This window comes from Phyllobates terribilis, unplaced genomic scaffold, assembly GCF_046119375.1.
Source record: "Phyllobates terribilis strain yellow unplaced genomic scaffold, ASM4611937v1 Scaffold_3__8_contigs__length_932513732, whole genome shotgun sequence".
Lineage (NCBI taxonomy): Eukaryota > Metazoa > Chordata > Amphibia > Anura > Dendrobatidae > Phyllobates > Phyllobates terribilis.
In genome coordinates, this window is record NW_027362763.1 from 130249483 (window position 1) to 130272654 (window position 23172).

The 23172-nt window shown below is 43.2% G+C and overlaps 1 protein-coding gene across 2 annotated transcripts in view; it reads left to right on the plus strand.

Annotated features, from left to right (window-relative positions):
- NBAS (NBAS subunit of NRZ tethering complex) overlaps nt 1-23172 on the plus strand; it is a 760680-nt gene that overhangs the window by 648116 nt on the left and 89392 nt on the right. For both annotated transcript variants that reach the window (XM_073674140.1, XM_073674141.1), the window contains exon 49: nt 18381-18520. In XM_073674140.1, the coding sequence (XP_073530241.1) occupies nt 18381-18520 (140 nt within the window). The remainder of the gene's footprint in view (nt 1-18380; nt 18521-23172) is intronic.

Sequence of the window (23172 nt, forward strand, 5' to 3'; positions counted from 1 at the left end):
GACCAGAAGGAGACGTAATGTAAGTAGACCAGTGGAAGATGTAGTGTAAGTAGGAGACCAGCAGAAGACCTAATGTAAGGAGACTAGTGGAAGTCATAATGTAAGGAGACCACCAGAAGACAAAATGTAAGGAGAGCAGCAGAAGACATTATGTAAGGAGAGCAGCAGAAGACCTAATGTAAGGAGAGCAGCAGAAGACATTATGTAAGGAGAGCAGCAGAAGACATTATGTAAGGAGAGCAGCAGAAGACGTAATGTAAGGAGAGCAGCAGAAGACGTAATGTAAGGAGAGCAGCAGAAGACATTATGTAAGGAGAGCAGCAGAAGACAAAATGTAAGGAGAGCAGCAGAAGACCTAATTAAGGGGAGAGCAGCAGATGACCTAATGTAAGGAGAGCAGCAGACGACATAATGTAAGGAGAGCAGCAGAAGACCTAATGTAAGGAGAGCAGCAGAAGACATAATGTAAGGAGAGCAGCAGAAGACATAATGTAAGGAGAGCAGCAGATGACCTACTGTAAGGAGAGCAGCAGACGACATAATGTAAGGAGAGCAGCAGAAGACCTAATGTAAGGAGAGCAGCAGAAGACCTAATGTAAGGAGAGCAGCAGAAGACCTAATGTAAGGAGAGCAGCAGAAGACATTACGTAAGGAGAGCAGCAGAAGACATAATGTAAGGAGAGCAGCAGAAGACATAATGTAAGGAGAGCAGCAGACGACATAATGTAAGGAGAGCAGCAGAAGACATAATGTAAGGAGACCACCAGAAGACAAAATGTAAGGAGAGCAGCAGAAGACATTATGTAAGGAGAGCAGCAGAAGACCTAATGTAAGGAGAGCAGCAGAAGACATTATGTAAGGAGAGCAGCAGAAGACGTAATGTAAGGAGAGCAGCAGAAGACGTAATGTAAGGAGAGCAGCAGAAGACGTAATGTAAGGAGAGCAGCAGAAGACATTATGTAAGGAGAGCAGCAGAAGACAAAATGTAAGGAGAGCAGCAGAAGACAAAATGTAAGGAGAGCAGCAGAAGACAAAATGTAAGGAGAGCAGCAGAAGACAAAATGTAAGGAGAGCAGCAGAAGACATAATGTAAGGAGAGCAGCAGATGACCTAATGTAAGGAGAGCAGCAGACGACCTAATGTAAGGAGAGCAGCAGACGACCTAATGTAAGGAGAGCAGCAGACGACCTAATGTAAGGAGAGCAGCAGAAGACCTAATGTAAGGAGAGCAGCAGAAGACCTAATGTAAGGAGAGCAGCAGATGACCTAATGTAAGGAGAGCAGCAGACGACATAATGTAAGGAGAGCCGCAGAAGACCTAATGTAAGGAGAGCAGCAGAAGACCTAATGTAAGGAGAGCAGCAGAAGACGTAATGTAAGGAGAGCAGCAGAAGACGTAATGTAAGGAGAGCAGCAGACGACATAACGTAAGGAGAGCAGCAGACGACATAACGTAAGGAGAGCAGCAGACGACATAACGTAAGGAGGGCAGCAGAAGACATAACGTAAGGAGAGCAGCAGAAGACATAATGTAAGGAGAGCAGCAGAAGACATAATGTAAGGAGAGCAGCAGACGACATAATGTAAGGAGAGCAGCAGAAGACATAATGTAAGGAGACCACCAGAAGACAAAATGTAAGGAGAGCAGCAGAAGACATTATGTAAGGAGAGCAGCAGAAGACCTAATGTAAGGAGAGCAGCAGAAGACATTATGTAAGGAGAGCAGCAGAAGACGTAATGTAAGGAGAGCAGCAGAAGACGTAATGTAAGGAGAGCAGCAGAAGACGTAATGTAAGGAGAGCAGCAGAAGACATTATGTAAGGAGAGCAGCAGAAGACAAAATGTAAGGAGAGCAGCAGAAGACAAAATGTAAGGAGAGCAGCAGAAGACAAAATGTAAGGAGAGCAGCAGAAGACAAAATGTAAGGAGAGCAGCAGAAGACATAATGTAAGGAGAGCAGCAGATGACCTAATGTAAGGAGAGCAGCAGACGACCTAATGTAAGGAGAGCAGCAGACGACCTAATGTAAGGAGAGCAGCAGACGACCTAATGTAAGGAGAGCAGCAGAAGACCTAATGTAAGGAGAGCAGCAGAAGACCTAATGTAAGGAGAGCAGCAGATGACCTAATGTAAGGAGAGCAGCAGACGACATAATGTAAGGAGAGCCGCAGAAGACCTAATGTAAGGAGAGCAGCAGAAGACCTAATGTAAGGAGAGCAGCAGAAGACGTAATGTAAGGAGAGCAGCAGAAGACGTAATGTAAGGAGAGCAGCAGACGACATAACGTAAGGAGAGCAGCAGACGACATAACGTAAGGAGAGCAGCAGACGACATAACGTAAGGAGGGCAGCAGAAGACATAACGTAAGGAGGGCAGCAGAAGACATAACGTAGGGAGGGCAGCAGAAGACATAACGTAAGGAGGGCAGCAGAAGACATAATGTAAGGAGAGCAGCAGAAGACTTAGTGTAAGTAGGATACCAGCAAAAGATGTAATGTAGTGTTGTTAGGGGACCGCCGAAAGATGTAGTGTTAGTAGGAGACCAGTGGAAGATGTAGATTTCCAAAAGTGCGAAAGGGAAAGTTGTGGCTGTTAGTAAAATTGTGACGATCTGTGAGTGGTTGTACGCCTTACAATAGAACCATTTACTGTGCGGAATAGTAACCGGGGATTATTGCACTTCTAGCGGAATTACATGATGGGAAAATAAAAATATCCTTTACTTTTTGCAAATGTCAGGCTTTTCAGAGGCTGGCCCTATCACTGCAAAATTACAGTGATTTGTTGTAGCATTGCTGCAGGTGGAACGAGTTGTGTTCTTTCTGTGATAAAAATAAAAATGCATGTTTGTTTCTTTTCACTGTTACGTGAAAAGCTGAAAACTACTTTCAGTGAAATTAGCCTACCTAGTTATTATAAATAATCCCGCTAAGAGCGCGGCGGCACTGAGACACCTGTGTTTTCAGTGTAGAATGTTAACCAGCACTAATATCATTTAGCAGCTGCTGAATCGTATCTTGGCTATGTGCAGGCAACCTGTGCCGTTCCCTCTGTTGCACTATACCATATAGCTAAAGTGAAGCTATCAATATCTGAAAATGTAATTGCGTTTTAACCCCCTAAAGCTTAGATATGGGGAGCTGGCAGGGTGTTCTGTTTGACCAAATTTCCGAATACAAGCTAAATACGTTACTAGATCTCTTGGACCTGATGAGGCTCATGTACTTACTTTGATATTCTATGTTTAATTCTGATATTAAAATTTTCATTTTTGTGAGTTCAGGTAAATCGTGAGAGAGCTCAGAGTCCAACTGTATGCGATCTGTGCCAACCCTGCCTGACTGATCCGCAGCAGTGTGAGATCTCTGCAGCAGCATGGAGGTGGGGCACTAAGAAGCGGTCAATCAGACTAGGTGGGTGGAGATTGAGTTAAAACTTTCAAACAGGATAATACAGTCATTCTGATGTGTAATTGTCAAAGTAAGTACACCAGCCACATCAGGTTTAACGGCTTTATTCAGTAATACAGTATGCAGTTAGTTTAGTAAAATCTGGTGACAGATTCTCTTTTAAGCCTCATGCACATAGCTATAGACTTTTTAGGGACCCTAAATCCTCTGTATCCTCACACCTTATCTGATGAGACATACAAAAAGTGCCTTGGCAATGTAGAAAAAGAATTGCGATAAAGGTCGTTACCCCCCCCCCCCCCAAAAAAAAAAAAAAAAAAAAACATTCATGAGATCAATATTGAGTGGAAATGGCTCTTGTATGATCACCTTTCCAATAAAAGTTCTCCAGAACAGAGGCATGGGACCCCATTTCTATTCATCGGTGGACCCCAGCAATTATACATTGGTTTTGTGGGATTTACATGGGGGGTTTTCACAACAAATCTCTTTATTTGGTGAGGAGAAGGTTTCCTCATCACTAGTTAGATCAAATACCAGCATAATATTCCTGTGCAGAATAAAGGAATTACTATAGGAAAGACCACAGTACTCCTCAGTTGCTGTGGGGAAAATTGCATTTAAAGAATTTGTCCTGGCTTGGGGCTTAAGTCAGCAGTCACTCTATGTGACTGCGCAGACATGTAGATCCTCACTGTGCACGCTGTCAGGATTCTCCAGCGCCGGGGGCCAGTGACCATGTGAGCACAAGTATGTGATTTGCATACTTTTGGTCACATTCCCACTAGACTTGTGTTGAGGGGGGTTGCTCACGTCTAGTAGGCACGTGACCACGTATATGTAAGTTGCGCTGGAGAATCCTGACAGCATGCACATACAGTGAATGCAAACTTGATCCCCAAGCCTGGACAACCTCTTTAATGGTGTATGAGCCTGACATATTTTAGAGTATCACACTTTACAAGATGGCCAATCTATCGGTCTTGCTCGGAGCCCATTAGGAGCAGTGTAGTTGACGTTTTGCTGCTTCTCACAACAGAGAGTCCACCACTGCTTATAACAGGCCATGAACAAGGACCGGGAGCACTGAAATGTTGTCCATATGTGTGGTACCCCATGACAAAGTGACACTTCAATAAATTAGTAATTTTCTTCACCACCGCTGAGGAGTTCCATGGTCTTTTCTACATTGTCAGGGTGTCCATCCTACCACTGAGCACCACCATCCACCCAAAGCGCCGACCATAATCTTTCCAAAAGAATTTACTGTCCTGCCAAGGAATCTGTCCAATTTTATGGAGTTCAAAAAGTAATGGGGGGTCTCCCTCTAACTGATTTTCAGTAAATGCCTAATTGCGCAAATTTCATTCTTGGAGAACAAAGAGTTTGGGTTCCTTTATTATCTAACCATGTGCAGCTCCTTTGGGCGGCAGAGTTGCCTATCTGACCGGAAAGTGGAGTAATATAGTGTTCATGCATGTCTATGTATGGTGTCACTGCAGGTCCATACCAGAAGGGTGGCTCCATTTTAGAAAAAAATTTTCACAAATGTATATATTTTTTTTACGTCTTATTTTTTCATTTACTTTGTATACAATGTGAACATATATATATATATATATATATATATATATATATATAATATAATCTATTGAAAGTGCTCGCTGGATGGCACGATCGCTTATTGACATCCTGAGATTGAAGCATTTTTTATTTTTAATCAACTTAGCTTGGAGTAATAATGTGCGGGGGACATGTTTATTCTTCTTCCGCTGTCACCCGTGTGTACGGCAATCTTCCGGTTTTCTGCACGGCTAGCCTCAGGTAAGTTCATTCACAGTCTGCCGCCGCTCTCCCCGGTAATATGGCATTGACTACCGCACACAGATGTTACCGTACCAGGCCAGTTAAAACTTTATGATCTTCATTTTTTATTCTCCTTCTTTGCTCACTATTATTTTATGAAAGGTGGTCGATTTATTGAATAATCAGATTATGGTTTTTCTATTTTACCGGATCACTCCGGGGATTTTTTTTTTTCTTTGCATGGGTAGAGATCTTTTAACAGTTGCCAGTGGCAAAAATAACAAAAATCTGGTCGTCTCAATGGCATATTTCTCAGAAATCCAGGAAAATAGAAAAAAAATCTCCTATTGTTCCTCCAGAAACAGCACCACTCCTGTCCGTGGGTTGTGGGGGGTATTGCACTCCGTTGCCATTTACTTGTATTACGGTGTTATTACGTTACTTTATGTACGACGCAACCCTGTGGTCACAATACATCAATATTTGAGATTTACATTTTGTGGCGCTGCTTACTGTACAGTTTAGTATTTTTCCAGTATATGGTGGTAAAATATTGTTATTTAGACTGTATAAATTATTGCTGTTTTCCATTCTTTGAGCCTTAAAGGGGTTGTCCAGTGAACGGGGAATTGTCATCCCTAACGTGGGACTCTTAACCCTGTTACAGAATGGAGTGTCAGTGTGCATGCCCAACCACCGCGCCAAGCAAAGTGCTAGCAAAAAAAAGCCAATTTGCAAATTAATTTTTATTAAAATTTTGCAACAGTTCTCCAGCTAGCTCTACTTTCCTTTTTTTTTTTTACTTCTGGTTGCCAAAGTGACCTGCCACAACCGACATCTAGTATCAAAATGGTCACGCAAGCTGCAGCACCTGCCTATGGGGCAAGTACAAATTCTGGAGGCTGGGGAGCATTGCGCTCCTTCTTGTCTGGACTGGACCAATCCTTGAATTGGGTATGGTTAGGCCATTTATTCCCAACATTTAAAGTTTACACCGAATGTTATGTTGTTGATTGGTAGAAGATCAACCACTGAAACACCCACCAATTCTAGGAAGAGGGTTCTGAAATACCCTGTTGGAATAGAGTGGCCACACATGTTGGAGAAAGCCAAACATTGTCCTCTGCTGTCTACTTCACTGTAGTCGCACATGCTGACTATCGCTCAATATACAGAGTGGACTTTGGGCCACTTTCTGTTGAGGTTGGTAAGGGTCTCCTCTGTCGATGCCTCCAGTCATCAGCATAGAGTCTAGATCACGTGAAGTAATTATCCCCCTCTACTTCTCCTTGGTCAGTCCTCATCTGAAATACTGTGTCCAGTTCTGGGCACCATATTTTAAAAAAAGATATTGATAAATTCAAGCAAGTCCAGAGAAGAGCGACCAGGATGGTGAGCGGACTGCAAACTATGTCCTACAAGAAACGGTTAAAGAATCTGGGAATGTTTAGCTTGCAAAAAAGAAGACTGAGAGGAGACTTAATAGCTGTCTACAAATATCTGAAGGGAGGTCACAGTGTAGAGGGATCATCTTTATTCTCATTTGCACATGGAAACACAAGAAGCAATGGGATGAAACTGAAAGGGAGAAGATACAGATTAGATATTAGAAAAAACTTTGACAGTGAGGGTGATCAATGAGTGGAGCAGGCGGCCACGAGAGGTGGTGAGTTCTCCTTCAATGGAAGTCTTCACACAGAGGCTGGACAGACATCTGTCTGAGATGGTTTAGTGAGTCCTGCATTGAGCAGGGGGTTAGACACGACAACCCTGGAGGTCTCTTCCACCTCTACCATTGTAGGACTCTATGATCATACATTTATTCTCTATCCTGTGAATAGTGCAATAGAGTCCAAGACTGCACCACCAGGATGATCGATTACTGCTTTACTCTGTGGCATTTAAGCAAGAGGAGCAACGTTTCAGCACGCAGGATGCTGCGGTTTCTTATGCGCTCCACAATCAAGTAGTTAATGATCATGTTGACGGTACCTTGGACTCCATTGCACTTCTGGTTCCATTCCCTGGTTGCCCTGGTTGAGGCCATCCTTGGACTGGGTCGCTTGTCACACACTTGGTTATGGACAACCTCTTTAATGTTGCGTGGAGCTGGCCCATACTGCTTCGCCCGAACAAGCATAGGATTCTGATCAGGTAGGAGATTTTTCATATGTGGCCGCAGCTGCCGTATTATAAGCCTTTTCTAAAGCCGTGTGTCATACAGCCCAACTGTACACAAGGTTAACTTGATGTCCTTTGCTGAGAATGAAAGCCCAGGCGCGTCGTGTCAGCAGCGGAGAATATATTGCTGATAAGCAGTCAAACTACCGCCGGAAATCTCCCGCAGTGATGGTTAAAGTCACCCAATTCAATGAAGTGCTTAACACCTTTGCGAAGGGAAAATAAATTAACATTATTTTTCCCTCTAAATAGAAGAACGTTGTATTTTAGTGACTGAGGAAAATGGCATCAAGATGAAAATTAAGCGTCTAAGTTGAACTTTTAACAGTCATTTTAAGGAAATAAAAATCAGATCTGCATTTCAGTCTATCAGAAGCAGTAATGTGATGCCACCGCCCCGGGGTATAACGGCGACATTCAAGAACGTCCATGCTTATTTCTATCCGTATCCTAATGCCGGGGAATCCAAATGTGAAAGCGAGCATCGTAAAATGGGCCTGGATATTAATGGTCGTATCAGAGGAAGGCGTGTGGGGAAATTAATATTTGTAATGACATGTTGGAAGAAATATTAGGCAATTTAGCTTAGTCTGTGCACCGCTTCCTTGTAATTGATACAGGACTGTTGTTGTTCAACTCTTAAAGGTTTTCTTTAGACCGTTCTAACAAAATCAAAAAAAATCCTCATCAAATTAAAAAATACACTTTATATCTATTTAAAAAGGAAAATTCATAATCGTTTCCCGATCATGACATCAATTGCAAAAGTGTGACACATATTTGGAAAGTGTCAGGGCTGACCCATGAGAGATCATGCAGAATCCCACCGCTACCACCAATTTGTCAAGGATTAGATCCAATTATCACAGAGATCACAGGCCGGGAGTCACGCAGAAACACCCGCTGTGATCTTTGGAGTGAATAGCTGTCTGCTGCCCCCTATCGTTTTCTAATAACCGGCCTATGGCCAGGGCCCCACTATCAGTATTTGGTCAGTATTCGGTCAGTATTTTTTCTTAGGAGTGGGAGCCAAAACCAGATGAGGAACAATCAGAGAAAAGGTATAATAGAAACAAGTCACCAATTCAGCATTTATCACCCACTCCTGGTTTTGGCTGCCACTCCTGAAAGAAAATACTGACCAAATACTGATAGTGGGGCCGTGGCCTAACAGTGAGCGTATGGTATATACACCTCCAGATTCCAACACATGGAATGTGTATATTTACTGCCTTATGATCACTGCTAACTCCACGAAAACCCCAGACTACTCACTGCCACCACCAATCCGTTTTTTATACAAAATGCAGGCCGATTGGACGCGTGATAAGGTAGTGTATGGCTTTGAGGCGAGGCACGATTACAGAACAAAAGGAACAGAACTATTAAGTTTTATATTTAATCCAAAGGGAAATACGAAAAATATACAAAATATTCTACAAAGTGAAGAAAACAATACAACATATACAGTTACAGAAAATAAAAGGGATTAACAGAAGAATTTACTACACCGATCGCAGAGATGATTCAGTTTAGCTGAAGCAGAGCACTTTGATTGGCCATTCAGCGAACGGGGTCCCTGCATATACGATATGTATCTCTCTGCACAAACACAGACCATAATTCAGCTGGATCTTTTATCAGCCCCACCCACACACTCCCCATGATGACTTCACCCGGGCAGGGTTGTGGGCTGGTCTCAGCCCTTCATGATTTTATGAAATCCCCAACTTATGTGATAACTCCTCTCCAGATGATCGCAGAAGTTGGAGATTGACGCCATGTTTTCCACTGGGAATTTATCTTTGCTTAGAGACCAAACATGGCATAGCTGTTGCCAGTTATCTGTCCACTATTGATTTGTGGCTTATACACAGGTGCCGCAGATATGAAAAAATATGTATATTTTTCCCTGGTTAGCCCCGGCGACGAAAATATATGTCTCATTAATATTGAATTTATAGAAATTCCAATATTCATACTTTTCTGTCGGTGCGTCAGCGTCTAGCAAATGTGTGGATGAAAGGAATGTGCACCTGTGAAGGACAATGGCTAATTCTAAAGTGTGAGATGTTCCCTTTTATCCTTAACAAGCCATTTGCTATCTATTCAATCTGTACTCTTTGTCTATACACAATACACATCTTCGTTCAGTCACCTGGCCCATAAGTTAAACTTTGTAATTCACTAGACTGTCAGCTTTCGCGTTTTAATTAATCTGGTTCACTATTCAATTTCCTACTTGTATTCTATTGTACGATCCCACATCTAAGTGTCTAAGCTCAGATTGCAAATGACAGAGGGAAGGAGGGAGAGGAGTTTCAGAGATATTAATATTTTCATATTCTCTATAACCGAGTCTTTTACTAGGCCACATACAAATGAGTTAGGCAGGGAAGAAGAGGCAGAGAGTATATGAGCTTAAATACTTTCCCTAGATGCTTACCCTATTACCAACCCTACCTAACCTGCTTACACTTCATCTAGGGGTTATCTGGATACACAGCGCATACAATGAGGAGACAGTGATACTTAACTAACACTATTTATTTGAGTAACACAAAAAATAAATATATATATATATATATATATATATATATATATATGCACTATATGGCGGATCACGGAAGTAGGGTTAATACAGTACATTATGACACCGCAATACGACTAAATAATATCTTTTCAATGTTCTATTACAAGCACCATTCTTGTTATCTAGCAGTTAAACGACTGTTAATGCCTATATGTCTCAACTTCACTGACGTCACTCTCAGTACTAGGTCTGTCCCTTTTTTAGTCTCTGTAAGCATCTGTATCTCCCGCTAGGCTGCAAGTCACTGGGTATACAGTGTGCTCGTTGCACTGGCTCCATTCCCTGAAGCACGGCCCCAGCCCACACTCTGTACCGTACGTCTGCGCTGGAAGTAACTGCACACAGGAATGGTCCTCTGCTATAGCCAGATCCTCTCCCGAGCCTGATTCGGATCTGGTCAAGGACTTCTACTGGCGCTGCTTAGGGATCTTCTACTGGCGCTGCTTACGGATCTTCTACTGGCGCTGCTTTCGGATCTTCCTGAAAGCTCGGGCCTTCTCTGGCATCTGACTGCTCTTTTATCCTTCTGTGGCATTGGTGGCTGTAAGCCCACCTAACAGCCACATGACCTGTCCTGGTACAGGTTCTGGCGCCAACTGTCTCTTCTTGGCCCTATCAGGCCTTTTATAATTAGTAACGGCAACACGGCTGACACCTGACCTGGTGTCGTCTTTAAACTCTTCCTGTGGTTGCATGGGTTCCCACTATCAATTTCCTACTTTTGTAATTCTTTCTTTGCTTCCACTTTCGTCTTTGACCAGCGGATGGCAGTTTTCGCTTGCAATTACTCAGCTTGGCATCAACTTCAACTTTACTCTTCTGTTTTGTCCACTTCCTTACAGAAGCAGGCAAGGTATGGAGCTCACTGTCATCTTACCCTAGTAATCCTTAGGTAGTCCTGGGTACTACAACCCCTCACGAGAAGGGTGCCAACCTCCGCGGTCAGGTAGAGTTGGTTATAGGGTAAGCATCTAGGGAAAGTACTAAGGTTTATATACTCTCTGTCCACCCTCCCCGCATAACTTGTCTGGTCTGGGTTTTCTGTGTGGCCTAGTAAAACACTCCCCAAAGATGAGTGTTCTGATTTTGCAATTGATTTTATGATCGGACACCGATTATGAATTTTCCTATTTGTTAGACACTTATGATACTCTACATACTATCGGTAACATTGTTAGTCTATACTCTTTACACCTAGTCAGATTTTATTTTTATTATACATATAATTTTCAAGCAAAGAATTTGAGTATTACTATTTTTTTCTCCCAAAAGGGGGTTACAAAAAAATCATCGTTTTGGCTCAATCAGGAATTTTCAGTTTAAAAAGTATTCCAAAAAACAAAAGTACACGTGAAAACAAGAAACTTTTGTAATATATCTTATCAGAGAAATCTGCTTCTTTCTCCTCCTGGCTTTGTTCCATTCTCAAAATTTTCAATTCACTGGTAAAACGTGTCTTCAGTGAAAACAGACTTTCCCATTACTGAGATAGGTGATGACAGTTGGTGCTTGTAAGGTTCTATGGAGAACCGTTACTGTCAGGCTGTGTGACCACGATGCAGATTTAATGCGTTTCCGCGGCGCCATTTCCTCCGCGAAAACGCATGTTAAGTTGTCTGCCATGTTCCCCAATGATAATCCGCATGTGCTATGCACATGCTGCGGAAATTTCCGCTGCGGATTATCATTGCGGAAAAATCAGTAGCACAACCATTTCTTGTGCATAATCGCGGCAAAATCGCCACCATTGACTTGCATTGAACTGCATGACATCCACATGCATACATGTATGCATGCGGATGTTATGCGGTTCACTGCGCGTATGGTACCCGAGTCTGGAGAAGAGGAGACTCTCCTCTAGACCCGGGTACCATTAGTAAAAAAAGAATTAAAACGTAAAAAATAAAAAAACACATTATACTTACCTCTCCGGTGGCGTCCTCGGCGTCCCGCGGTGTTCTGAAAGGACCTGCGGTGACGTCATTTAGTCATGTGATGGTCGCTCGGCAGTCGCGTGACCTTTCAGCTGACTAAATGACGTCAGCGCAGGTCCTTTCAGAACACCGCGGGACACAGAGGGCGCCACCGGAGAGGAGACCGGGGGCCGCCGGATAGGTAAGGATAATGTGTTTTTTTATTTTTTACGCTTTCATTTTTTTTTTTCTTTTTTTTTTCTATTGATGCTGCATTTAAAGCAGCATAAATTGGTCACACACTATAAATCCATGCCGGTTGCATGGATTTATAGCGTGTGACCAACTTGTCAAGCACTTTTCCAAGTGATGCTCAAAATCGCTTGGAAAAGCATTTGAAAAAATGCATGTGAAAACGCTGAAAAAAACGCTTCTCTCTGGCAGAAAACCGCATGTAAAATCCACATGCGTTTTTTCTGCCAAGGAGATGCAGAAATGCTCAGGAAATTTCTGCTTCATTTCTGCGTCGTGGGCACATAGCCTCACAGCAGAATTTGCAGTTGAATGTCTGTCGGCCTCTAGCTCCTCCATAGAATTTTCTAAGCACCAACTGTCATCTCCTATTTCAGTAATGAGGAAATCTGTCTTCATTGAATACAGATGCTACTCAAGAATTAAGAGTAGATCAGTTCAGGAGGAGAAAGAAGCAGATTCCTCAACAAAAATGATTACAAAGTTGCTTATTTTCATGAGTACTATTCATTAATCAATTAAAAATTAAAACAACGAATACTCTTTAAACTAAATGTGTCAGAAAATGACCTATTGTCTGCATCAGATTTTTGTGTTACATGTGTTTTTTTTTTATTTTTTATATCACATTCTTAAAAGATCAAAATTAGTAATCCTGCAGTTTTTACACTAGCCACTGGACTATGTTAGACTCCTGCTGCTTAATCTTTCAGGAGGAGTTTATCCACCAGTCACAATAGCCCATGTCACAGCTCCCCCTCTCTTCACAAAAACCTTTGCACACGCTCATTAGATGCTTCAATACAAAAGATAGTGTCAGGGTCTGCCTATTGCTGCTAATGTGCATGTACATTTCCTGAAACAGGAAGTTGTAGTCTAGAAAAAAAAAAAACAGCAGCCATTTTGAAAATTGTAAGATATCTAATTTTCAATTTTAATAGAGATTGGGATATTGGAAAAAGAAACCATTGCCAAAAATAATTAAAAATACATTTAAAACAAAAACTTCCCTTTAGTTAAAAAGATTTGTTTAGGCCAGGGCAACATTGAGATTGTAGTACCAGGTTGTAAAATCACATCTAATGATCTCGTATGTGGTTGCATTGTGATCTAACGAGACTTAAACAGAGACTCAGATATTTGGGTTTTCTTACATCGCTGGTCACAAGACGCATGCCACTCACTCGCCATAGACTTCAATGCAATTCGCATGCTATATTTTTTTTTCCTAGCCCAAAATTGCAGCTGTAAAAAAAAAAAAAAAAAAGTAATGCGTCCGTGCGACTTGTCAGAGATGTGCTGTCTCATGACATGTCACCATGTAACCAAAGCCTTAAAGAAAAATTATGGCAGCTTTAGAGTCATGATGTTCCCAGTTGCTGCAGGTAATGACGCAGTGATAGTATGGGCTCTGGAGCTGTTCCTTCACTTCACTGACCCTTTTCTTCTATTCCAGCCAATTATCTTCAGTCCCAGCTGGCTACCTCCAATCTTCTATCCTGGTCGTTTATCTCTGATCCTGGACATTTATCTTCTATCTTAACCAGTTATCTCTGATCCTGGACATTTATCTCCTATCCCGACCCGTTATCTCTGATCCTGGACATTTATCTCCTATCCCAACCAGTTATCTCTGATCCTGAACATTTATTTTCTATCCCGACCAGTTATCTCTGATCCTGAATATTTATCTCCTATCCCAACCAGTTATCTCTGATCCCAACCATTTACCTTCTATCCCAACCAGATATCTCTGATCCCAACCATTTATCTCCAATTTTGGCTGCTTGACCCATCGGGTGTCGCTGCCGGAGCGTTTCTCCCTCTTCACACTGCTGTTCCCTGGTCTGATGAAGGCCCGTTGTTTAGACATAACCATTAGTGATGAGCGAGCATGCTCGCCACTGCTCTGTGCTCACCCGAGCATCTCCGTACTCGAGATGCTCGGAGCTCGCCGAGTACTTTCGAGATGCTCGGGCGGGAGCTCGGGTCCCCGTCCTGCATGTCTGACGCTATTTAGAGCACCAATCATGGAGGGATTGTCTGCCACTCACTGTAGTGCCACAGCCATGGTGGTTGTGGCATTACAGTGATTGCCCAAATCGATGGGAACAGTGCTCACAGTGAAACATGAAAACCCGGCAATTCATCAGCAGCATACACCGGTGCCCGACAATGTAGAACAGAAAGAATAGAGCATCACACATAGATTAGATAGATAGATAGAAACATGTCAGTCACATATATAATAAGTACAGTGATAGTGTTGATTACTGTACTTGTCATTTAGTGTTAAAATAAAGGATTTATTTAAAAAAAATTGGCGTGGGGTTCCCCGTAATTTAGGCTCTAGCGGAGGTTAAGCAGACGGCTGGGGCAGATGTTTGAAGCCTGGGAAGGGGGTAATACCCACTGAGCTTCCCAGGCTACTAATATCAGCCCCTAGCTGAATACCTAGCCTTTACTAGCTATTAAAATGGGGGACCCCCCCAAAAAATGACGTGGGGTCCCCCCTATTTTAATAGCTATCAAAGGCTAGGCAGACAGCTGGGGGCTGATATTAATAGACCAGGAAGGGTGCCATGAATATTGGCCCCCTCCCAGACTAGAAACACCAGCCGTCAGCTGCCCCAGAAATGGCGCATCCATAGGATGCGCCAATTCTGGCACTTAGCCTCGCTCTTTCCACTGCCCTGTAGCGGTGGCAGTGGGGTAATAGGGCTGGGGTTGATGTCAGCTTATAATGCCAGCTGACATCAAGCCCAGGTTAGTAATGGAGAGGCGTCTATAAGACACCCCCATTACTAACCCCATAGTCAAAGTTAAAAAAAACACAAACACCCAGAATAAAGTCCTTTAATTGAAATAAAGACACATTCCTTTAATGTTCTAAATTAAACCATACTTACCGTATCGCCCATTCCAGCTGAAGCCAATGTCTTCTGCAATAAAAGTAAAATAATAAAGCAACCTCATCCTTACCTTTCCATGGTTCCCAGGACAGCTTCAGCTCTGCTACATTGACATGACAGGCTGGAGCGCAGCAAAACGCTGCCATCCAGCTTGCCATGCTGCCGACATTGAGCAAGAGAAGAGCGAGGCTAAGTGCCAGAATTGGCACATCCTATGGATGCGTCATTTCTGGGGCGGCTGACGGCTGGTGTTTCTAGCCTGGGAGGGGGCCAATATTCATGGCACCCTTCCTGGGCTATTAATATCAGCCCCCAGCTGTCTGCCTAGCCTTTGCTAGCTATTAAAATAGGGGGGACCCCACTTCATTTTTTTGGGGGGTCCCCCATTTTAATAGCTAGTAAAGGCTAGGTATTCAGCTGGGGGCTGATATTAGTAGCCTGGGAAGCTCCGTGGGTATTACCCCCTTCCCGGGCTTCAAACATCTGCCCCAGCCGTCTGCTTAACCTCTGCTAGAGACTAAAATTACGGGGAACCCCACGCCAATTTTTTTTTTAATCCTTTATTTTAACACTAAATGACAAGTACAGTACCCAACACTGTCACTGTACTTATTATATATGTGACTGACATGTTTCTATCTATCTAATCTATGTGTGATGCTCTATTCTTTCTGTTCTAAATTGTCGGGTACCGTTGTATGCCGCTGCTGAATTGCCGGCCGGCTTTTTTAAAGAGAAGAGGGTGCATGAAAATCGGAGGGCACTAGTGTGTTCTGAGTGCCCTGCTATGTTTTTCATGCACCCTCCTTTATACCCTGCCTGCCTGTCTGCCTATATATTCTGCCTGCCTGACGTTTAATTGAGCACTGTTCCCATCGATTTGGGCAATTTTTGACCTTCTGCAGACCGCTGGGGGGACCGCCAGAAAAATTCTCCCATAGACTTACATTGGGCTTGTTGCTCGGGTCGAGCACCCGAGTATTCCAATGTGCTCGACCCGAGCTTCGAGCACCCGAGCATTTTAGTGCTCACTCATCTCTAATAACCATCAGTTATTTTCTGCCTTTGGATTGACACTTACAATACATCTACTGATTGCTATATCCATATTGCTTCTAATCTTCATGGTTTACTTTTATCTTTAATGCGTTTCACTTGGGTTTCTATTGTGTTTCTGACTCGTCTACATTCAGCATGAATATATTAAATGGGGGCATTGTTATTTGGTATCTCAGTGGCAGGGGGATCTGTGTGCTTATATGCTTGTTATCTATATAGGAGGTTGTTCTATAAGCAGGATACATCCATATATCACTATGCATTTGCAGATGTAGCAAAGGTTATCATGACTCAGGAGAAACAGTCTTGATGACTTTTCACAGAAGATCATTTCACTCAAGAGGATTAAGGTTGCACAAGCCATTGACCAATGTTAAATTAGGTGTCAAATTATTTTGGTGCTGTGATATCCCAGTGTTTGGGTCAATTTAACTTTTGCCAGATCCTTTTATAGGGCTACTCTTTCAGGTACAAGCCTGTGAATATCTGAGGTTGTGAGTTGTAATAATCACCTAGGCAGGTTAACGATGTAATTAGTTTTATTTTCTTCCCTCCACGGTCATAAATCAGCTCCAGGTAGATGGCCAAAATACAGTGTCCTCAGTCCACAAGATCTCAACCCAGGATCTGAAGTTCCACTGCCTCCATACCAGGTGATACTCCCTGTCTCCCAACCTTTGTTGGCCCACAACTTTAACGTATCTCCCGCCGGTATAGTCTTCAGCCTATGTTCCTCCAGACGACGGATATCATGACAGTAGCACGTGTATCCCACTGCAGCCAGCAACAACAGTCATTAAGATAGTTCCTCACATCCAGTCGATAGATATCACGACCGTAGCACGTGTATCAAGCTCCAGCTGGCAACCTGTCTCTAATCTCTACTCGCCATCCATACAGGGGCACCAGGACCCCACCTACGGATCCTCGCTCCTCGGCATCACTGCACCAACTGCCTCACTAAACATGTGGCTTATTGTTCTCCCTCTCCTGGAATCGGCTCCCTGAATGGGCAGAAGTGTTCACACCATCCTCGTTAAACATTTGCTTTTAGCTCAAATAATGAATTATGTTCCAGAAGCAGAGTCTCCAGCCTGTCTGCAGGGTTGTGTATTAGCGATGCCCCCTGCAAAAAGGAACAAAGCACACATTCCCCCCACCACATGCAGGACAGAAATGCTAATGTAGGCCTTATGTATACATGAGATCCAGCCCCCATGTCTTCCTCTGCTTATTGTCACTGAATGGAAACATTGATTCCTGAAGCTGAACATTTTCCTAGAGAAATTAGTGCACTTAAATGGACGAACAAGCCAGTCTCTAATAAACACAACAATAAGATCGATGTACCGGTGCTCCATGCTGGAAAAAGTCCGTGGCCAGCTCCTCACCAAGCCCATTTTTCAAGGGTATCTGTCATCATATTTCACACTCCATAGTACATAAATTGTTGCATAGATCTTTCTTACCTGATGGGGCAGGTGCACTTACTAAGAAAATCAACATCACAATGGCTATATAAAGCTTTCTGAAAGTTTAGACTCAGTTTCTACCCATCAGGAGTGGACATACCATTGGTGCAACCTCAACCTATGCAGACTCATAGGGGCTCACGTTCTCCTCCCAAAGCATTAGGCTGCTTTAGTCACATACAAAGTGGGGCCCATTAGATAGCTTTTATTGCACAGGACCCCTCTTCTATCTAGGCCCATCACTGCTGCCAACCTATCCTGATTGTCATCTCCTCAGTGTCCCTCCTCCCTGCAGAGATCTCACACAGCTCAGGACAAGCTGCAGCTGTCGGTCAGGCTTTAGAGACTGCCTACACTTAAACACGTGATCTCTCTCTCTCTTTACCTGCTCATTTTAATATTAGTTTTTAATGCCATTCTGACATGGATTTTTAAAGTAAGTACATCAGCTTCAGCTTCATGAAGTCTGACATCTGTTTAATAACGTATGCAGTTTGTCTTGTGAAACTTGGTGACAGACCGGCTTTCTATTTGTCACAAATCGTCTTCTATGAATATGTTCAGTTAGTAAGCATTGATTTTTGTAGACGTTTTACCGCATCAGTTTCTGTAAAAAGCAGATGATTTGTGTTGTGTCTTTTGTGCTCGGCAGACTTGCAGCCAGTAGACTTTGACAAAGAGCTGTCGGCGTTTCATTGTGTACAGTATTCATCATGCTCCCTGCTTTTACCCATTTACGCAGAATGGATTCAAGGTCTGAGCTGTGGTTTTTCACCCTCTAGGTGGAAGTGACTGACATTGAAAATGAAGAAAAAAGATATGGTCTCTTTGTGGAGCTGCTGGACATCAGTCACACGCGCCCGAAGTTCCAGCACTTAGTTTTACTTCTACAAGCCTGGCCTCCGATGAAAGGACTAAGCGTGTAAGTAATGGCCTTCTAACTCCACTGCAGGTACAGTCAGTCAGCAAAGGAAATAAATTCCCTCAACCTCTCCAAGTTCACACCGGGGAACCTCTGACAATATTCTGCTCTTTTGTGTCTTGCTAAAAACTTTTTTTTTTTTTTCCTAACAACCTAATTTGTCCTCGATAACCTTAACCACTTCGCGCCAGAGCCTGTTTTTGCCTTCCTGACCGGGCCAATTTTTTCAATTCTCACCACTGTCACTTTATGAGGTAATTACTCTGGAACGCTTCAACGGATCCCCCTGATTCTGAGATTGTTTTTTCGTGACATATTGTACTTCATGATAGTGGTAAAATTTCTTCGATATCACTTGCGTTTATTTGTGAAAAAAACGGAAATTTGGCGAAAATTTTGAAAATTTTTCAATTTTCAAACTTTGAATTTTCATGCCCTTTAATCAGAGAGATATGTCACACAAAATAGTTAATAAATAACATTTCCCACATGTCTACTTTACATCAGCACAATTTTGGAACCTAAATTTTTTTTTGTTAGGAAGCTATAAGGGTTAAAAGTTGACCAGCGATTTCTCATTTTTACAACAAAATTTACAAAAACATTTTTTTAGGGACCACATCACATTTGAAGTCACTTTGAGGGGTCTTTATGACAGAAAATACCCAAAAGTGATACCATTCTAAAAACTGCACCCCTCAAGGTGCTCAAAACCACATTCAAGAAGTTTATTAACCCTTCAGGTGCTTCACAGGAATTTTTGGAATGTGGAAGAAAACAATGAACATTTAACTTTTTTTCATAAAACTGCTACTTTAACCTCAAATTTTTAATTTTCACAAGGGCAGCCAGAAAAAATGAACCCCAAAATGTGTTGTGCAATTTCTCCTGAGCACGCTGATACCCCATATGTGGTGCAAAGCCACTGTTTGGGCGCACGGCATGGCTTGGAAGGTAAGGAGCGCCATTTGACTTTTGGAATGGAAATTTGACTGTAATCGATAGCGGATGCCATGTTGCATTTGGAGAGCCCCTGAGGTGCCTAAACAGAGGAAACCCCCAACAAGTGACCCCATTTTGGAAACTAGACGCCTTAAGGAACTTATCTAGATGTGTGGTGAGCACCTTGAACCCCCAGGGGCTTCACAGAATTTTATAATGTTGAAGTGTGAAAATAAAAAACACATTTTTAACACAAAACTGCTACTTTAGCCTCAAATTTTTAATTTTCACAAGGTCAGCCAGAAAAAATGGACCCCAAAATGTGTTGTGCAATTTCTCCTGAGCACGCTGATACCCCATATGTGGTGCAAAGCCACTGTTTGGGCGCACGGCATGGCTTGGAAGGTAAGGAGCGCCATTTGACTTTTGGAATGGAAATTTGACTGGAATGGATAGCGGACGCCATGTTGCATTTGGAGAGCCCCTGAGGTGCCTAAACAGAGGAAACCCACAACAAGTGACCGAATTTTACAATCTACTTCTCTGTATAAATTAATCTAGTGGTGGGAAAATAAGTAGATAGGTAAATGGTCACTAAACCCATAGATGAATTCCCACAGAGGTGTCATTTCCATAATGGGGTCACTTCAGGGGGGATTATGCTGTTCTGGCACTTTTCAGAGTACCAGAGCTAAAGAATCCCCCCTGAAGTGACCCCATTTTGGAAATGACACCCCTCTGGGAATTCATCTATGGGTTTAGTGACCATTTTAACTCAATGGATGATTTCCAGAAACAAGCACGCAATGGAAGGTTTAGATTCTGGAGAACCCCCCCCCTGGAAATTAAGTGAGCTCTACTCGAATGTGTCATTCACTAAATGAACCAAATGTTTGAATGACAAAATGAGATACATTTTTACAGTTTAAAAACGTGGTTCTGTGTGGAAGATTTTAAAGCAGTCAGTGACGCATAAGGCTGGCAATGATGGGCATTGTGGGCAATAGTAGCGGGTATCACGCCTCATTCCTCTCTTAGTACATACACGACATCTTTTCTGGGGGTTCCTTCTTGTTTCCGTTGCTGGAATAAGTGCAATAAAATGTCGGTCAGTGAGTCTTTTCACATCCTCAGATTCTAATGGATGAGCGGGGCTAACACTTTGAAAGACAAGATTTTCAATTACCTTTTCTTGATAATCAAGAAAAGGATCTGAATTTCCTGCTTTTTTGTACAACACAAAAGAATTGTATGTGGCCACCTGAAACAAATAAATAACCAACTTTTTATACCAGGTATAGGACTTTCTTGATACCTGGTATGGCTGTAGAACCTGGTCTGCAAGGTCCACACCCCCCATGTGTTGTAGTCAATGACTGACACAGGTTTTTGCTTCAGAGTGGTGGATTCTAGTTCTACAGTGGCCCTTGTGGCATCTGTGTGGATCGAGCTGAGGACAAAAATATCCCGCTTATCCCTATATTTCAGGGCAAGCAGCTCTCCGTTGCGTACAGCCCCTGACTGCCCCTTTTGCAACTTTTGGTTGACCAATGGTTGTGGAAACCCCTGACTGTTTTTACGGATGGTCCCACAAGCCCCGATGTTGTATTCAACCAGACTTTTAAATAGGGGTATGCTGGTGTAATAATTGTCCACATATAGATTGTAGCCTTTTTGAAAAAATGGACTTATCAGCTCCCAAACAATTTTTCCAGATGTCCCCAGATAAGTAGGGCATCCTGGTGGGTTTAGCTGGTTATCTTTCCCTCATATATGCGGAAAGCGGATGTGTATCTGGTTGAACTTTCACACATTTTATAGATCTTTATTCCAAACCTTGCCCTTTTAGATGGGATAAATTGCTTGAGGTGCAGTCTTCCTTTGAATTTTACAAGGGACTCATCTATAGAAATATTTTGTGTTGGGGTGTAGAGGCTTAAGAATTTTTCTGACAAATTTTCAATGATGGGTCTAATTTTATATAACCTGTCATGTTCTGGGGCATTTCTGGGCAGGCATTGACTATTGTCATTAAAATGCCAAAACCGCATGAGCATTTCATAACGGGTCCTAGGCTGAACGACTGAAAACATAGGGGTGGCTTGAACAGGGTGGTTGGACCAGTAGGATCGAATGCTCGGTTTTTTAACAAGCCCCATGGCAAATGTAAGTCCTAAAAAATTTTTAATTTCCGGGACATTAGTTGGTGTCCATAAATTTGCCCTAGCATAGTAAGATCGGGGATTTTGGCTTATGAATTGGGATGCATATAAATTTGTTTGCACGACAATATGCTCTAGCAAGCTGTCTGTAAAAAAACAAATTAAAAAAATGAATTGGTCCAAAATCTTCCACCTCCACATTTATACCAGGAATGGCGTTGAAATCAGGGCTGAATGGAGCAGCCGAATCCGAAGCCTCCCATCTGGGAAATGCTAGATCATGTGGCAACGCCCCTTGTACACTGGCGTGCGCCAATTCACTAGTAGCAGGGACAGCGCTTGTACTGGGCAGTGTTCCCTGATTTGGAGACGTTTCTCCAGTAGCGCTATTTGCCCCTATTGCTGTACTGGTCCTTGGGCTTGAGGATGGAACAGAATCACTGCTCATTTCTGAGCTCTGTGTCGCCGCTACTAAAGCCCTCAAAATCCACATCTCCATCTGAGATTGCGCTGTCATCAGTGTCAGAACACAGCAGGGCATACACCTCCTCTGCGGTATAAGTCTGACGGGCCATTTTATTTTTTTATTTTTTGACTGGACTGAACGGACCGGACTAAACGGACCGGACTGAAAGGACGGAACCGGACTGGACGGGACCGGACTGGACTGACCGGACTGGACTGACCGGACTGGACTGACCGGACTGGACTGACCGGACTGGACTGACCGGACTGGACTGACCGGACTGGACTGACCGGACTGGACTGACCTGACCGGACTGACCTGACCGGACTGACCTGACCGGACTGACTGACCTGACAGGACTGACTGACCTGACAGGACTGACTGACCTGACCTGACAGGACTGACTGACCTGACCTGACAGGACTGACTGATCTGACAGGACTGACTGATCTGACAGGACTGACTGATCTGACAGGACTGACTGATCTGACAGGACTGACTGACTGATCTGACAGGACTGATCTGACAGGACTGATCTGACAGGACTGATCGACTGGACTGACTGACTGGACTGATCTGACTGGACTGACTGACTGGACTGATCTGACTGGACTGACTGACTGGACTGATCTGACTGGACTGATCTGACTGGACTGACTGACTGGACTGATTGACTGGACTGATCTGACTGGACTGATCTGACTGGACTGATCTGACTGGACTGATCTGACTGGACTGATCTGACTGGACTGATCTGACAGGACTGATCTGACAGGACTGATCTGACAGGACTGACTGACTGGACTGATCTGACAGGACTGACTGACTGGACTGATCTGACAGGACTGACTGACTGGACTGATCTGACAGGACTGACTGACTGGACTGATCTGACAGGACTGACTGACTGGACTGATCTGACAGGACTGACTGACTGATCTGACAGGACTGATCTGACAGGACTGACTGACTGATCTGACAGGACTGACTGACTGGACTGACTGACTGATCTGACAGGACTGACTAACCCTAACTCTTACTTTCTTTTTTATTTTATTTTTTTCACTTTTACTGAGGCAAGG